Here is a 15,581-nt window from a genome sequence, read left to right as displayed (position 1 = left end):
TTGTCCAGAGTTTAAAAGATTGTTGTAAGCTAGGTTAGGTAGCGATCGTAGTGAGATAATTTATTGCACAATACCGACACATGACATGTTCCATTACAAAATACAGATTATATAGGGGAGTTGGGGTGAAATCAAAGAACTGAATTATTTCATTGAACCACTGTCCACCATTTGAACACAACAAAAGAGTGATTTCCACTTTCCAATCCATTTGTCGGTGTGTTTCCCCCCCACCCACCCTCAAAAGGCATGCAGCCTGCAATCCTGTGCACACTACACTGTGAGCCAAGCCCCACTGAACTCAGCAGGGCTTACTTCTAAGTAGACATGCAGCGAGTTGCGTTGTAAAGGTGGAAATGCACATGTCGAGGCGTGCAAGTGGTTCTCTAGCTATTTTGGCCTACAACTCCCATCCACCGTAGCTAATAGTGAGGAATCATAGAATCATAGAATAGCAGAGTTGGAAGGGGCCTACAAGGCCATCCAGTCCAACCCCCTGCTCAAGGCAGGAATCCACCCTAAAGCATCCCTGACAGATGGTTGTCCAGCTGCCTCTTGAAGGCCTCTAGGGTGGGAGAGCCCACAACCTCACCAGGCAACTGATTCCATTGTCGTACTGCTCTAACAGTCAGGAAGTTTTTCCTGATGTCCAGCCGGAATCTGGCTTCCTTTAACTTGAGCCCGTTATTCCGTGTCCTGCACTCTGGGAGGATCGAGAAGAGATCCTGGCCCTCCTCTGTGTGACAACCTTTCAAGTATTAGAAGAGTGCTCTCATGTCTCCCCTCAATCTTCTCTTCTCCAGGCTAAACATGCCCAGTTCTCCCATGATGGGAGTTGTAGTCCATAGCTTCTGGATGGCCACAAAGTCGCCCACTCCTGCCCTCGGACACATCTAGGTAAAATAAATTGACAAGTTAAAACAAAACCTTAAAATTGCTTCCTAATAGCTTAGGAGTGTTATGAATTCTCCTCATGGATAAATGTCAGCTTATTTGGATAAGGGGAGGGAATTTCAAAGTCACAGAATCACGACCGCACTGCTAGCAACCGTGTGCAAGATCCAAGCCTTTCCAGCCTGATCAACTGAGAGGCTTAGGGGTTGATAAAGTCCCCTTTACGCAATCCTACATCTCTGTTTCCGCAGGAGCAGGCTTTGATCTTCAGAAGAGCAGGCTGGTCGGACGTGCTGACGCCTTGCTAGCTGTGAGATTTCGGGTAAGTCACTTGGGCTGCTTCACTTCCAAAACTTAACCTGGGCTCTGCAAAGTGACCGAACCCTGAGTGGACAACCACATTTCCCATTATCCTCAATGGCCACGCTGCCTAGGGATAATGGCAGCTGTAGTTCAACGCATCTGGGGAGTGCCAGGATGCTGAAGGCTGCCATACAAGGAAGTGGGGTTTTTTTTTTATTATTATTATTATTATTCCTGTAAAAGCTCCTAAAGTAAAGAGCAGGCACAATTGATTTTTGTAAATAGCCGTCATTTCTGACTTCGTTAAGGAATGTAATCTCTATACAGTCTGAATAGAAGGTGAGGCATTCAAAGAATAAAACTGCCCTTTCTGGTCAGAGAAATGGAAATAAATTAAATGACAATGCAAGAAGAAGAAGAAGAGGAGGAGGAGGAGGAGGAGGAGGAGGAAGACCTTTTAGCAAGAAGGAGAAAGAGAAGGGGAATTTCTTTTATCAAGGAGGAGGAGGAGGAGGAGAAGAAGAGGAAGAGGAGGAGGAGGAGGAGGAGGAAGACCTTTTAGCAAGAAGGAGAAAGAGAAGGGGAATTTCTTTTATCAAGGAGGAGGAGGAGGAGGAGAAGAAGAGGAAGAGGAGGAGGAGGAGGAGGAGGAAGACCTTTTAGCAAGAAGGAGAAAGAGAAGGGAAATTTATTTTATCAAGGAGGAGGAGGAGGAAAAGAAGAAGAAGAAGAAGAAGAAGAAGAAGAAGAAGAAGAGGAGGAGGAGGAGGAGGAGGAGGAGGAGGAGGAGGAGGAGGAGGAGGAGGAGGAATAAAGTCATCAGGGCGGTGATTTTAACAGAGAGCAAAAAAGTTCAGGCATTTGTACACAAAGTCAACTCAATTTTTTTAAAAAAACACTTCTGAATAAGCTCAGGTCACAATAACAACAAAGCTTCATGCCAGCAGGAGTGGAAGTTGTGTAAAATAAAGTGCTATTGTATACTTCTGACACCAGGTGGCTACATAACAAGGCAGGCATCTCTCCGGAGCCGTCTTTCCCCAACCCGGTGCCCTCTTGGATTACAACGCCCCGGGGGCTGCAATGGGGAAACTCTCCAAAACTGCGCTACGCCACCACTGCAGTGCAGGCCAGCGAGGGGCCAGCGTGGGTTGAAGGCTGGGACAGAGTGAGCGGGTGTGCAGAAGAGCCCTTTGAGGAAGATGGAAACGAACCCTCTGCCCCCCCGCGGACCAACAGATTTCTCTACTGGGATCCCATGCTGCCACTCTGCGTCCTTGCAGGAGGATTCTCCTTCTCCGAAGAAAGAATCAGAAGTCAGGTTCTAATCCGCTGCGTAGCCAGGAACGGAAGGAACAGCTCCCCCTTAGGGTGGGGGTGGGGGGTTGGCATCTCCCCTCCCCACAACACGGGGCAGCTGGGCCGAGGAGAGGACGGGTCCGCTCCACACCCCTCGTCCGGGGAGCGTCACCACCACGTGATCTTGAACTCGTAAATGGGTCGCTTGCAGTAGTAATGGTTGACCAGGTGTTTGTCGCAGACGCCGATGCACTGGTGGTCAACGGCGATGCCCCGGCTGGAGAGGTCCGTCACGATGCAGTGCAGGAGGTCGTAGACGTCCGCCACCGCCTCCCAGGGCCCGAAGGAGACGTCCACTTCACAGTGGTGCTCGAAGAGCTTGGCTTCGCCCTCGCTTCGCTCGAAGCGCAGGGAGTTGAAGAGCGGGCACTCGTAGGGCGTGATCGGCATCTCCTCTTTGAAGACGCAGATCTTCAGCTTGGCGAAGCGGGCTCTCCGTTGCATGGCCCGCAGCTGGGCGATCTCCACGATGCGCTCCAAGTGCTCTGGAAAAGCGAGAGGCGGTGACGTGCCGGGAGGGGGGGCCGCTCGGCAGATGGTTGAGGGCGGCTATCTCCCCCACCGCCGTCAACCGGGCAGGGCTTGGACCGCAATTCCCATCATCCCTGGCTGGGGATGGTGGGAGTTGCAATCCAAGCCACCCGGAGGGCGCCGGGCTTGAGGACAGCTGGCTGACGGCATCGGCGAGAGGTACTTCCACTTCCTCAGAAAGGCACAAAGGTGTTTTGTCATTTTATTTCGGAGTTCTCGCCCTCTCCCATGTATCCTCACAACAACCGAGTCCGGCCCAAAGTCACCCAGTGAGCTCCGAGGCCAAATGGGAACTAGAACCCAGATCCTCCCCCAATGCCAGTCCACCACGAAGCCCGCTCCGGCTCTCATGCAAAAGTGGGATTTTGGGGAGGGGCAGAATAAGGAAATAATGTGGTTAAACTCATGTCTTGGTTTTTAAACCGACCCCACTTCTAAACTCACAGCTGGACCCTGACTTTCAGAAGCCAGAGGTAGAAAACGGGGCTGGGGGGGGAACCCACCTTGCATACGTATAACTGGACATGGGGCCCAATCCACCAGATAGTTCCCTCCTACAAGGCCCGTTAAAATGAACAGGAGCTGTACAAGAACACCGTTTTTGCAAGAGTAAAATTCCCCGTGGGCTCCAGTTGGATCCCACCCCAAGGGGTAACTGACGTCAATCACCCCATGAGAAAGAAGGCATGAGACACAGACGCGGGCAAAGGGACCCCTTCCCCCCACCTACCCACCCCAGAGATGAGAAGGGAAACAGGGGCCGTTCCACCTGCCCTGCCGAGCGCCTGCTTAATTCTTTCCTCTTCCTTCCCCATCCCTTTTTCCTTGCGTGCCGTGTCTTTTTCCGATTGTCAGCCTGCAGACCGGGGGCTGACTTTTCAGCTGATTGATTGCAAGCCGCTCGGGGAGACATTCTGGGCTGAGGAGCGGGATAAAATGACTCGCGAACTAATGAAACGAACAGTAAAGCGTTGACAGGCCGACACACCTCCCAGGGGCCGTCATTTCACAGCGGCTGAACCTGAATTTTATTCTTCGTTTGGGGGCCTTTCCGAACTTTTGCATGTTAAAGCTGACTCCCACCTCCGAGGCACCGCTGACCGGCCGCCACAAGACATTCGCGCACCACCGCCCCAGCTGTGCTCTTCATTTACCTTTGTAATAGGGCATTAAGCCCAGGAAAGCCTGCCGGACTTTTTCTCCTTTAAGGGGCTGCAGCTCTTCTAGACTGTCTAGCAACGGTCCTATGGAATAATACTGAGCTTCCTTGTAAACTGACTTCACGCGTTCTCTCGGAGGCAAGTCGCCGGATCGCAGAAAATTAAGCACGTCTCTACAAAGAAAAGAAAGGAATCTGTACGGAAGGTCGTTAAATGATACCCCTCCCTGTCCCCTTTTCAGGATGTGGCAGGCGGTACATTTAAATGCGGAAGAATTGGGGCTGGAACATTTATGGCACAATCCTATGCATGTTTAGACACGAGAAAGTCCTACCATCCTATGCATGTCTAGTTAGAGAGAAGTCCTACAATCCTATGCACGTTTAGACAGAAAGAAGTCCTAAAATCCTATGCCTGATTTGACAGAAATAAGTTCTACAATCCTATGCATGTTTAGACAGGGAAAAGTCCTACAATCTGATGCATGTTTAAACAGAAAGAAGTCCTAAAATCCTATGCCTGATTTGACAGAAATAAGTTCTACAATCCTATGCATGTTTAGACAGGGAAAAGTCCTACAATCCTATGCATGTTTAAACAGAAAGATAGTCCTACACTCCTATGCATGATTGGGCAGAAATAAGTTCTACAATCCTATGCATGTTTTGATAGGGGGGGGGGGGAAGTCCTACAACTACCAGCATTCCCCAAACATTCAAAAAATCCTATTGCTGTTTTTAATTGACTAAAAAGGTGACACATTAATGAAGCAGTGTTTTTATTATTACTATTATTATTATTATTATCTGTATTTGTTAGTTGCTTTTATCTTTTTTTAAAAAAAAGTCTCAAGACAATTTAGGATCGAGATTAAAAGATACAAAATTTAAAACAGATAAAAATATTCCCACTAAAATCGCATTTTTTTTAATTTCCTTGGGGAAATGGCAGATTGCAAGCACCAAGTTTAAAAAGGGCCTTCTCCCCTCACTCTCACACAGAAGGACATGCCTGAGACGATACCCGCTACTAGTTATGCCTCCATCCTCTGGAGTCAGAGAAGGTTTGGGGGTTTTCTGAGAACTACTGCGTTTACATAGACACGAAGGTAATAAGATTAATCGAGTGACTGAAGGCGGCGACAATATATGCCGTTTCCTGGGAGTCAAGCTGCACTGGACACAATCGGACTTACTTCTGAGTCGACACACTTAGGATTGCACCACAAAATTAATACGACGAATCGACTAAGATTTCTTTAATTGTGCAACAAACCCCCAGTAAAGGTAAGCGGGCGGAGCAACCCTTGTCTGCAATGCTCCAGAAGTAGAACCCCCCAACGAAATATCCCGTGGCGAAGGGACGCAAGGGTGGACCAGGCGCTTCAGCACCTCCCACGGTACTGCAAGGGGTTCTGGGGAGGCCCATTTTGGAGCGGACGCTGCAGACGCCTGGGGCCGTGAAATATACGGGGCTGGCCCCGAGAGGAACCCATTTCAAGAGGACGGGGTTCTCTCCACGTGCATTTCTGTGCGCACTGCTTGAGCGTGCTATTTTAAAACAAAGAAGACAAAGTCCATTTAAAATGGCTAACGCAGCAAGGTCCGGACGGAACACGTTCATTGCCAAAAGGACGGTGAACATTCAGCCAGCCGGGTCACCAAATCCTGTTCCCGGGAGCAGAAGTAGAGCAGACATTTTGCCTAATCAATCCTATTAGCGACCACATGCGGCATAAATAAATAGCATCTGTTGGGCGCCTCTTGACCCTGGTCCGATGCTCAAAGTCAGCGCATGAGGCAGAAAATCCGAGCGACACACCACCGCCCTCCTTCAATAATCTCTTGAGCTGCACTCTTTAACGGGGCTCATGTGAGAGAACGTTCTGGTGGGACAGTGTCCCAGGAGCCAAAGTTTAGCTCCCCCCGCGCAAAACTCACTAGCTAAGGTAGCCGCCACACCCTACATCGTGGCAGGCTCACCTCCGGCAAAGCCACGTCGACCACATGCCGGATATGAGCCGACAGTGTGATGCAGCTGCAAAAAAGGCCAATGCAACCTTCAATTGCCTCGGCAGGCGTATAAGTTTCTAAACGGAGGGACGTCATTGTTTCACTCTCCTCTGTGGCGGTCAGACCTCGCTTCAAATACTGTGTCCAGTTCTGGGCACCACACTTTTAAGAGGGCTTCAGATCAATCGGGATGAGTTCAGTGGAGGGCAACAAAGATGATCAGGGGATTAGAAACTAAGTCCTAGGAGGAAAGATAAACGGAACTGGGTATGTTTAGCCCTGAGAAGAGAAGAATGAGGGGAGATAGGAATAGGATAGCAGTTTTCAAGCGCCTGGAGGGTTGTCACACAGAAGATGGCTGTAACCTGTCCTCTGTTATCCAAGACTGTAAGGCACAAAATAACGGGCTTAAATACCTCCTAATGCAGCCCAGAAGGGCTAACGCAGTTCTGGGCTGCATCAGAAGAAGCATCATATCAAAGACTCATCAAGCCATGTGAGCAGTGTTCAGGTACCTAAAAGGGCCCCACAGGGAAAGAGGGTCAAGAACAATTTTCCGTGGCCCCAGAAATGGCTTGGGACCGCAATACCTGATGGAACGCCTCTCCCGACATGAACCTACCCATACACTGCGCTCAACGTCTAAGGTCCTCCTCCGAGTGCCTACTCCGAGGGAAGCTTGGAGGGTGGCAACAAGGGAGAGGGCCTTTTCGGTGGTGGCCCCCCAATTATGGAATGATTTCCTCGATGAGGCTCGCCTGGCGCCAACACTGTTATCTTTCAGGCGCCAGGTCAAGACTTTCCTCTTCTCCCAGGCATTTAAAGGCATTGAACAATGCTAAGTTTGTTTTTTAACGGACGCCAGAATTGTTGTTTTAAATGGATGCTGCTGTTTTTATACTGTTGTTTTTATGTCTCTGATGGTTTTTAAATTTTGTATATTTTTAATGTTTTTAGCTTTTGTGAACCGCCCAGAGAGCTTCAGCTGTGGGGCGGTATATAAATGTAAATAAATAAATAAATAAATAAATTAGGACCCGAAATAATGGGTACAAGTTACAGCTACCTTAAATATAAGGACAAACTTCCAGGCGGTAAGGTCTGTACAATAGTGGAAGAGTCTGCCTACGGAGGTTGTGGCTTCTCCATCTCTGGAGGGTTTTAAGAAGAGGCTGGATAGCGCCACCTCTCATGGATGGTTTAACTGGTTTTCCTGCACATTGCAGGGGGTTGTACTAGATGATGCTTGCGGCCCCTTCCAACCCCACAATTCTATGGTTCTATGATTCCTAATGGTCAGAGGCGCCAGAGAATGGAACCGACTTCCTAGGGAGGTGGTGGGCATTCTGTCCCTGGAGGTATTCCAGCAAAGACCGGACAGCTTGAAACTGGATTCCTGCATGAACTTGATGTCCGCTTCCAATTCTATGTTTGCGCATGGACAGATCAGCAAGACCAGATTATTTTATTAGTACATTTATATCCCCTGTGTTGTTGTTTTCCTTCTTGCTCGCTCCCCCTGCACTCCGTTTTGTCTCCCCAGCAACAACCCTGCGAGGCAGACCAGGCTGAGACTCCGTGACTGGCCCAAAGTCACCCAGTGGGTTTCCACGGACGAGTGGAGACCAGGACCCAAATCTCCCAAATCCCAGTCCAACGCTCCAACCACTACGCTCACGCTGGCACTGCCGTGACTGCATTTTGAACCAATGCCTCCTGCGAGGCCTCGTAGGACAAAGCGGGTTGGAAACAGCCGGGAACTCCAAAAGGCCCACGGGGTCACATCAGGTCCAAGGTTCGAAACGATCACGAGCGCTGCCCGGCGAAGGCTCTACGTACCCAAAGGACACATACCCAAAGAACGTTCCGTCTCGGTCGATAAAGTACCGGCCCTCGGCGTCTGTCGGGATGTAATGGCGGCCGCTGAACATGGCCGACAGCATGGTGTCCTCGTGGTGCCTCAGGGTCGACAGCCTGGTCGTGAAATAGGCGCCTCCAACGTTCAGGGGAACCACTTCAGGGAACTGGAACGAATGAAAGGTCTTAAGAGGTTTGTAAAATGAGGCAGGCTGCGGAGAAAGCACAGAGAGAGATGTTTTGGGGCCTCTAGTAATACTAGAATAGGGAAAAAGCCGTGGCTCGGTGGTAGAACCCTTGCCTGGTAGGCAGAAGGTGTCACGTTCGATCCCGGGCGAGTCCAGGCAGGGCTGGAAAATTCCTTCTCAACCCCCCGGAGACCCGACGACAATGCCGGACTAGTTGAATCCATGGTCCGACTCCGTATAACGCAGCGTCCTGTGTTCCTATGAACTGGGCGCCTTCCAGATGTGCTGGACTACAAGACCCGTGGCTGGCTGGGAGTTGCAGTCAACACCTCTGGAGGGCACCGGAAGGCTGTTCTAGAACTCGGGCGTCACCCCCACGAAGTCGGCCGGCAGACAAAAGAACGTCCTCCTTCACACCGAGTGCAATGAATTTGTGGAAGTCGTTGTCACAAGGTGAGGTGGTGACCGCCGCTGGCTCAGGTGGCGTTCAGAGGGGGGGAGGAGAAATCCACAGAGGAGGAGGAGGACTCGATCAGGCAGACGTATCGTACTTAGGAGAATTTATATCCTGTCCTTCTACTGTAAGCTTCTAGAAGCTTAAAAGAGTAAACATCCCCCCCAAAATAAATTTTAAAAATTATCAGCACTAGCAAACAGCAAAAACAGCCCCCGTAAAAGCATTATGTTGGTGTCACCGGTCAAAAATGACTCAGCAGGCAGGTGTCTTTGTGGAGCAGGCAGGAGCAGGGAGAGGGCTGTAAGAGAGGCAAAGGTGGGCAGGCGGAGAAGTGAAGTGATCCGTTACGGGCGGCCACCGCCGTGCGCCCGACCCAGGGTGTCCGTCCCCAAGAACAGTCCATTCCGGGTGCATTAGGCATTGGAAACCCCTCCGGAACATCTCTGGCAATCACGGCTGGTGGCCCAACGATCAAACGGGAGATCGTTACCTACGCATGGCGGGCCCACCGAGGGCTGCGTAAATCTCTCCCCGCTTGCCGCTTCCCTTGGGCTGCAAGGACGAGGCCGTGCCCACGCCTCCGACAAGTCACAACGTGTGCCTGGTCCCAATTTGTAGGCTGAAATCAGCTGGGCTGGTCACTTCGTGCCCCCACTGGTCTCCAGATTAAACTTCCGAACAGCCTTCCCCAGCCTGGCGCCTGGCGGGGAATGATGGGGGCTGTAGTCCCCACACATCTGGGTTTCAGGGCAGGCCCGGAGATCGGACCTGGGGCCATCTGTATGCGGAGCAGGCGCTGTACCCCTGAGTTAAGTAAGTTTGTAGTCCTCATGGTGGTGAATAACGGGCTGACTGAAATAGGAACTTAGAAAACGGCTTTCCGCCGAGTCAGAGCCTTGGCGCCCCGGACGGGTGGTGGCTTTACAAGGGCCCTACCTGGAGATGCCGGGGAAGCTGGGATCTTCTCCATGCCAAAGCAGGGTCCCTAGCTGCCCACCCAAGGGTGCCGCGTCGATAAGTTTCTAAATCGCTCACCTGCTGCGGAAGCAAGGGCAAGGAGTGCTCCACCTGAGTGGCCGTGGGGGTGGCCACCTCTTGAAAATCATCTTCCGCATCCGACATGGCATCGCCCGGGCGTCCGCTCGCTTTGTCCTGGCCCGTGACTACCACCATCCCTCTGGCTCTGGTCAGCCGGTCTGCGGGGCGGGCAGCCGTGGCGAGGCTGGCAGGGAGAGAAGGGCCATAGTCAGCCGGGGAGCCCGTCTCCTGACCGAAGCCGGCCGCCACGGGACAGCACTCACCCAGGGATGCTCCGGGCGCCGACAAGCGCCGTGGACATCCTCGGGAAGTGAGTCACAAGCAGAAGGGTTGTTATGCCCTGCTGTTTGTCAGGGACACGCGCCAGGAGGGATCCAATTTGCATGGGAAAGCCTCCCTGTCAGATCTCGCAGTCCCCCACGGAGGCGGCTTTCATTGGCTGCTTAACCGGGGCTGCCATTCGCTGGCTCAAATCCCATTAGCCGCAGGGGACCACCTGCCGCTCTGCAGTCATTAGGCAATTCCCCAGGCTGTCAACCCAGAGCCGTGCTGTGACTGGTCGGCTGGCGCTGGGCCCCGCCCCTGTTGCATATTCCCAAAAACGCACTGATGTCCCAGCTGCTTCAAAACAAGGAAAGGGGGGGGGGGGAAGAACCATTCCTCAAGCCAATTCTGTAGGAATGGGCAATTCACTCCCCAGCATTATCAACAACAGTGGAATTTCTCGATGGACACTTATGAAAATTGAACTGGGATGGGTAGGAAGCGGGACTTGGCAACAGCACGGCCACTGAGCATTCGGAATAAATCAGGCTGCTAAATTTAAACAGCCGGTTCATTTAGCAATGGTCAGGAACAGCAGGGACAGGGGATCCATTTTAAAGTTTGTTTAACCTGGGTTCCGACACACGTGCAGAGATCACCGGTGCTGTTTTGCGCGATCATTTCCTTTCCTGGTCACATCACGGCGCATAGCGGGGGCCGGACGTCAGCATGGCCGGCAACTGGCACTGGAGTTTGCCTAAATATTTAAAATAAAAATCAGTCAGTCTCGCTACGGAGCCAGACCTCTTCAGAGGGAGTCCGCGTGTAACGCAGAAGGCAATCCCAACTCCCGGACGTCTGACCGGGCGATACAGAAATGGGCGCTTCCTGCTCTAGAACTAATGGACTCAACGTGTCACCAAGCCAGAAACTCAGAGGCTTGGCCCAAATGTTGCAGGGCGGCGAGCGCAAAGCGTTACACCGGGGCAGTAGCCGGCCTCATCCCTACTTAACGCCTGCAATTTCATCGCAGCGAAAATTCTCTTTACGTTTCTGACCCACCCACCTCCAATGCCCAATCGGGGGGGGGGACACATCCTTGCACAGGTTCTGGTTTTTGTGAGTGTTCACACACACACACACACACACTTTGCTTATTTTGGAGCCTGAATGGCAAGTTTAGGACCGGCCGAGGTTTGACACGTTCCTGCAATCTGACAAATCCAAGGGCGGGTGAAGTCAGCATCAATTAGATTCCATTAGATTTTCCAAATCGCTTCCCCATTAGACGACTTCCTCATAATGCCTTAACAAGCGCTTTGTCACCTCTCCACATCACTGAATAAATTTTCCAGTGGCTGAAGCATGCTAGTCTGTTGTCTCGTGACACCGTAGAGTCTAACACATTTATTCCGGCGACATTTTTCATGGGCTCTTGGTCGCTTCTCTTCCTACGAAGATCCCTTAATGCGGCGGGAACCTTGAGACGCCCGTACGCGTGCTCCCCAGATGGAAGAAGCTTTCGAATCCCAACTCTTACACAAAATAGACCAACGTTATTTGGGTTGGCGTTTTTTACTGGTTTAGAAAGATACGCGGCCCGCCATGGCCAACGCTGTTGGGTCTGGCAATTGCTTTGATAAAATGCAATGCTGATGCTTGAGGATTTCTCCAGCCCTGATTCTGGGGCGTTCAGTTTGACGCTTAAGCACGATCCAAGAACATGAGACGCCCCCTTCCCCTAGATCTGTAGTTCCCAAACTTTTTCAGGTCACCGCCCCCTTGGTTCCACAAACTCATGCCCAGTGCCCCCTGCCCTACACTATAAAAATCATTATTCAGAATAGTGGTTTTCAACGACCCACTAAAGAAGATAATAACAATAAAATTCAAAACAGTAACAATTAATTGAATATTTATTCAAACTCCGAAGCACTTGCAGCAGGCTTGCCAAGGGAGGGAGGGAAAAGAGAGCGAACGCCTCTGTTTTGCACCCGGCGTGGCGGGGCACACCAAGCAGGGTATGTCTCTTCATTAGCGTTTTGGTGCTTTTGAAAAATTTCAACTCATCGTTAAAAGGACTCTTCTTAAACGGTATTAATACATGTGTGGATTCTTCCCCTATATGGCTTGGGACCAAACTACCTTCTCCCATAAAAATGTCCCTGGGTTTTAAGACCTGCTGGAGAGGCGCTTCTCGGAAAAGACCACCTTGAGCGGCCCCCCTGCTGCCCCCTTGCCTCTTAGCGCCCCCTTGTGCAATCCCACCGCCCCCAAGGGGGCAGTACCGCCCACTTTGGGAAACACTGCCCTAGATCATGAGCCTTTGGGTAAAGAACGTGAACAGCTGTCAAAACAGACTAAAAAAACAATTATACTTAAAGCAGTCATTGAAATCCATTGGTTCTTCCCAAACAGGGGAGGAATACCCTGAATTTCCAAATTCAGTGTATTAGGGACCAAGGGTGATCGGTTGCATTTTGAAGGGCCCTGTTTGTCTGGCTACCTGCTGACACTCACTCTTAGTCAGCAGGACGGGCTCTTGATCTTACTCTTAAACAGGTCAATGAAAGGTTGGTAAATCTACCGCAGGAGAAAAGTGGAATTAGCACAAAAGGGCTTCCTCGAGAAGATTCAAAATAAATCCAGGGGATATTTTTCTCCAGCCATAGGGGAGTAGAGGAGCAGGTTTGCATCCTCCTTCCCCGTGTCCAGGGGGAGCCGAGCACGGATCACAACACCACCACCTCCTTGCCCACGGGGCCGGGGCGCAGGTGCGCTATTTACAACGATTGTGCTGGCTGAGTTCAGTCGTGCGTCAATTGCACAGATGAGGAGATTAAGGCACCCAGGCTGTGGTAGCCCAATGGCACCTGTGCCCCCCACCGGCAAAAAAATACATGCCAACACAGCCTTCTCCCCTAGCCCCCCTCCTATGGGGCACGGATTCCTCACAGAAGCATTCCGCTTCGAGTGCTGAAGCAGAGACCCGCTCTATAAGGCCAGCCTCTTCCACCAAACACCCACTCAGAAAAAAGGGGGCCCACACCCCAAAATTGAAAGTTCAGAGGCCACCAAGGGAGCCTCTGAAATTGAAAGTTCAGAGGCCACCAAGGGAGTATATTAATCTTTCTTTGAAAACTGCTCAGAGATATCTTTTTAGCGGTAGGAGAAAGGGAAACCGGAGCAGGCGGAAGGAACACCAGGGTCTTGCTCCGTTTGGACAGTTTCCCCATCCCCACCCCGCCAGGAGATGAGAGGGCCACTCCACCAGACCTGCTGAACATTACTTATTTTTTTCCTCTTCCCTCCCCATCCCTTTTTCCTTGTGTGTTGCGGCTTTTTTTAAAGCGTAAGCCTGCGGGCAGGGACTGTCTTGTACTACTGATTGTATTAGCTGCTCTGAAAGCAGGATAAAAAATACTACTACAATAACAACAACAACAACAACAGATAACTCTTTGGTTATCAGGCAGTATAAAATGTAATAAAGAAATCAATAAATAGTAATAAATAATAATAATAATCTCATCGCTCCACCTCCATAATAGCTCCCTCTCTCACAGTAAGCCAGCCTCCCCTACCCTGTTTGTCCTTTCGTTGTGTTCAACAACAACTCCCATCATCCCCAGACAGCATCCCCAACAGTCAAGGGACTATGGGATTTATAGTCCAGCACATGTGGTGGCCCCCATGTTGCCCGCCCCTACCCTAACCTGTTCGCCCCTTCCAGATGTGTTGGGACTACAACTCCCATCATTCCCCCCACCTGGAGTGATGGCATCTGTAGTCCAGACACCTCTGGAAGGGGAAGGCTTGTGGAGCCCCCTCCCTCAGGAAAGGGTGATCAGGCCACACCCAGAAGGGGAGGGACCACATTCTCCCCGCCCCCACGACCTCCGCCACCAATGGGAAAGAGGCCCCTCTGGGGAGAAAGGGGCGGGGCCAGCGCACCTGTTCCCTCTCCGGCCCCGCCCTTCCCCGAGAAGGGGGAGGAGCCTCACCCGTCGCCTAGCACCTGGGGAGGCAGGAGGCTGCAGCGACCCCTCCCCCCCCGGCCCTCACCTGCGCAGTTTCCGCTCCGAGAGTGGGGGAAGGGCGACGCTCCGGCCGCGCCTGAGGAGGGCTTGCTGGGATTTCTACGCCCCTCACGCAAGGCACGGCCTCTCGGCCACCGTACCCGTAACCCCCGCGCGTTCCCCATCCGGGTACTTCAAGTGCGGCCGGAGGGGAGTGGGGGGAGAGAAAGAGGAGAAAGTAGGCGTTGCCAGTGGAGAAGCTCCTCCTCCCGAGGACCTTCCCATTGGTTCCAGGTCTCCTCTCGTCTCCTATGGCAACGAGAGGCTGCTGGTTACCACGGTCACCGAGCAAGGCGGCGTGGGCGGGGCCTGCGGAGGGGCGAGTGCCATCTTGGGCGAAAGGGGGGGCCTTTCCCGTCGCCATGGCAACGGGATGCAGCTGGTCCTTGGTCCTCTCCCTGCCCTGGGCCTTTTTAAGTCGCAGTGATGGAGAATCACCCAGGGGCACGCGGGTCCCTCCTCCCAGGCCCCAGGAGACCTCGAGAGGGGAGGCAGGGCCGCTCCACCAGCCCCGCTGAAGGCCTGCTCACGTTTTCCTCATCCCTCCCCGTACCTTTTCCTTCCCTGTCATGTCTTCTTTTATAAAAAGGAGGAGACTGACTTATTTTTTTGCTGGTTATATGAAAGCCACCCCAGGAGGCTTTTTTTTTCAGCTGAGGAGGGATGGGGAAATACTTTTAAAGTTCAATCCTATGCATGTTGAGGTTGAATCCTTCGCTGTTGTTCCCCGCCTCGATCCAAGTGGAGAGGCGGGTAAGAAATACATTATTATTATTATTATTATTATTATTATTATTATTATTATTATTATTGTCTAGATAGGAAAAAGCCCTACAACTCTCATGTTGGACGTTGTAGGGCTTTTTCTGTCTAAACATGCATAGGATTGTGGGACTTTTCCCCTGTAGAAACATGCATAGGTCTGTAGGGCTTTTCCCTGTAGAAACATGCATAGGATTGTAGGGCTTTTCCCCTGCGGAAACATGCATAGGTTTGCATGGCTTTTCCCCTGTGGAAACATACATAGGATTGTAGGGCTTTTCCCTGTAGAAACATGCATAGGATTGTAGGGCTTTTCCCCTGTAGAAACATGCAAAGGATTGTAGGACTTTTCCCCTGTAGAAACATGCATAGGATGCAGTGCTCTGTGAGAAACTTCCCCTGTTGAGTTTTAGCCTGTCATATAGATGTGGTCTTGAAAGTGCCTCCCAAAGAGGGAGACAAATCAAGATGCAACAGAGAACTGGAATCTCTTCTGGACCTTTCGTGCTTGTATACAAACAGGGGTGCCAACTTCCTCCCCCCCAAAAAAAGGGAGGGCTCCTGTGTCTTTTAATTCACAGAAATCTAGCAGGCTTCTCCCAGGCCCTACATGTAGACATATTGGCTTTTGGCTTATTGGGCAGTTCCATGGAAAGATACAGGAACCCAGCCGGGGT

The 15,581-nt window shown here is 51.4% G+C and overlaps 1 protein-coding gene across 1 annotated transcript in view; it reads right to left on the bottom strand.

The window, feature by feature from the left end:
- RABGEF1 (RAB guanine nucleotide exchange factor 1) overlaps nt 1-10,045 on the bottom strand; it is a 39,727-nt gene extending 29,682 nt beyond the window's left edge. Inside the window, exons 1-5 of the mRNA XM_063146806.1 lie at nt 9,797-10,045; nt 8,099-8,283; nt 4,242-4,420; nt 2,669-3,041; nt 2,202-2,275 (exon numbers count right to left, since the gene is read on the bottom strand). Of these exons, the coding sequence (XP_063002876.1) occupies nt 2,202-2,275; nt 2,669-3,041; nt 4,242-4,420; nt 8,099-8,283; nt 9,797-9,934 (949 nt within the window). The 5' untranslated portion in view covers nt 9,935-10,045. The remainder of the gene's footprint in view (nt 1-2,201; nt 2,276-2,668; nt 3,042-4,241; nt 4,421-8,098; nt 8,284-9,796) is intronic.
- Between the last annotated feature and the right edge of the window lie 5,536 nt (nt 10,046-15,581).

This window comes from Elgaria multicarinata, chromosome 22 (assembly GCF_023053635.1).
Source record: "Elgaria multicarinata webbii isolate HBS135686 ecotype San Diego chromosome 22, rElgMul1.1.pri, whole genome shotgun sequence".
Taxonomy (NCBI): domain Eukaryota; kingdom Metazoa; phylum Chordata; class Lepidosauria; order Squamata; family Anguidae; genus Elgaria; species Elgaria multicarinata.
The sequence above is the reverse complement of the archived record's forward strand: the minus strand, read 5'-3'. Positions and strand labels throughout refer to the sequence as shown.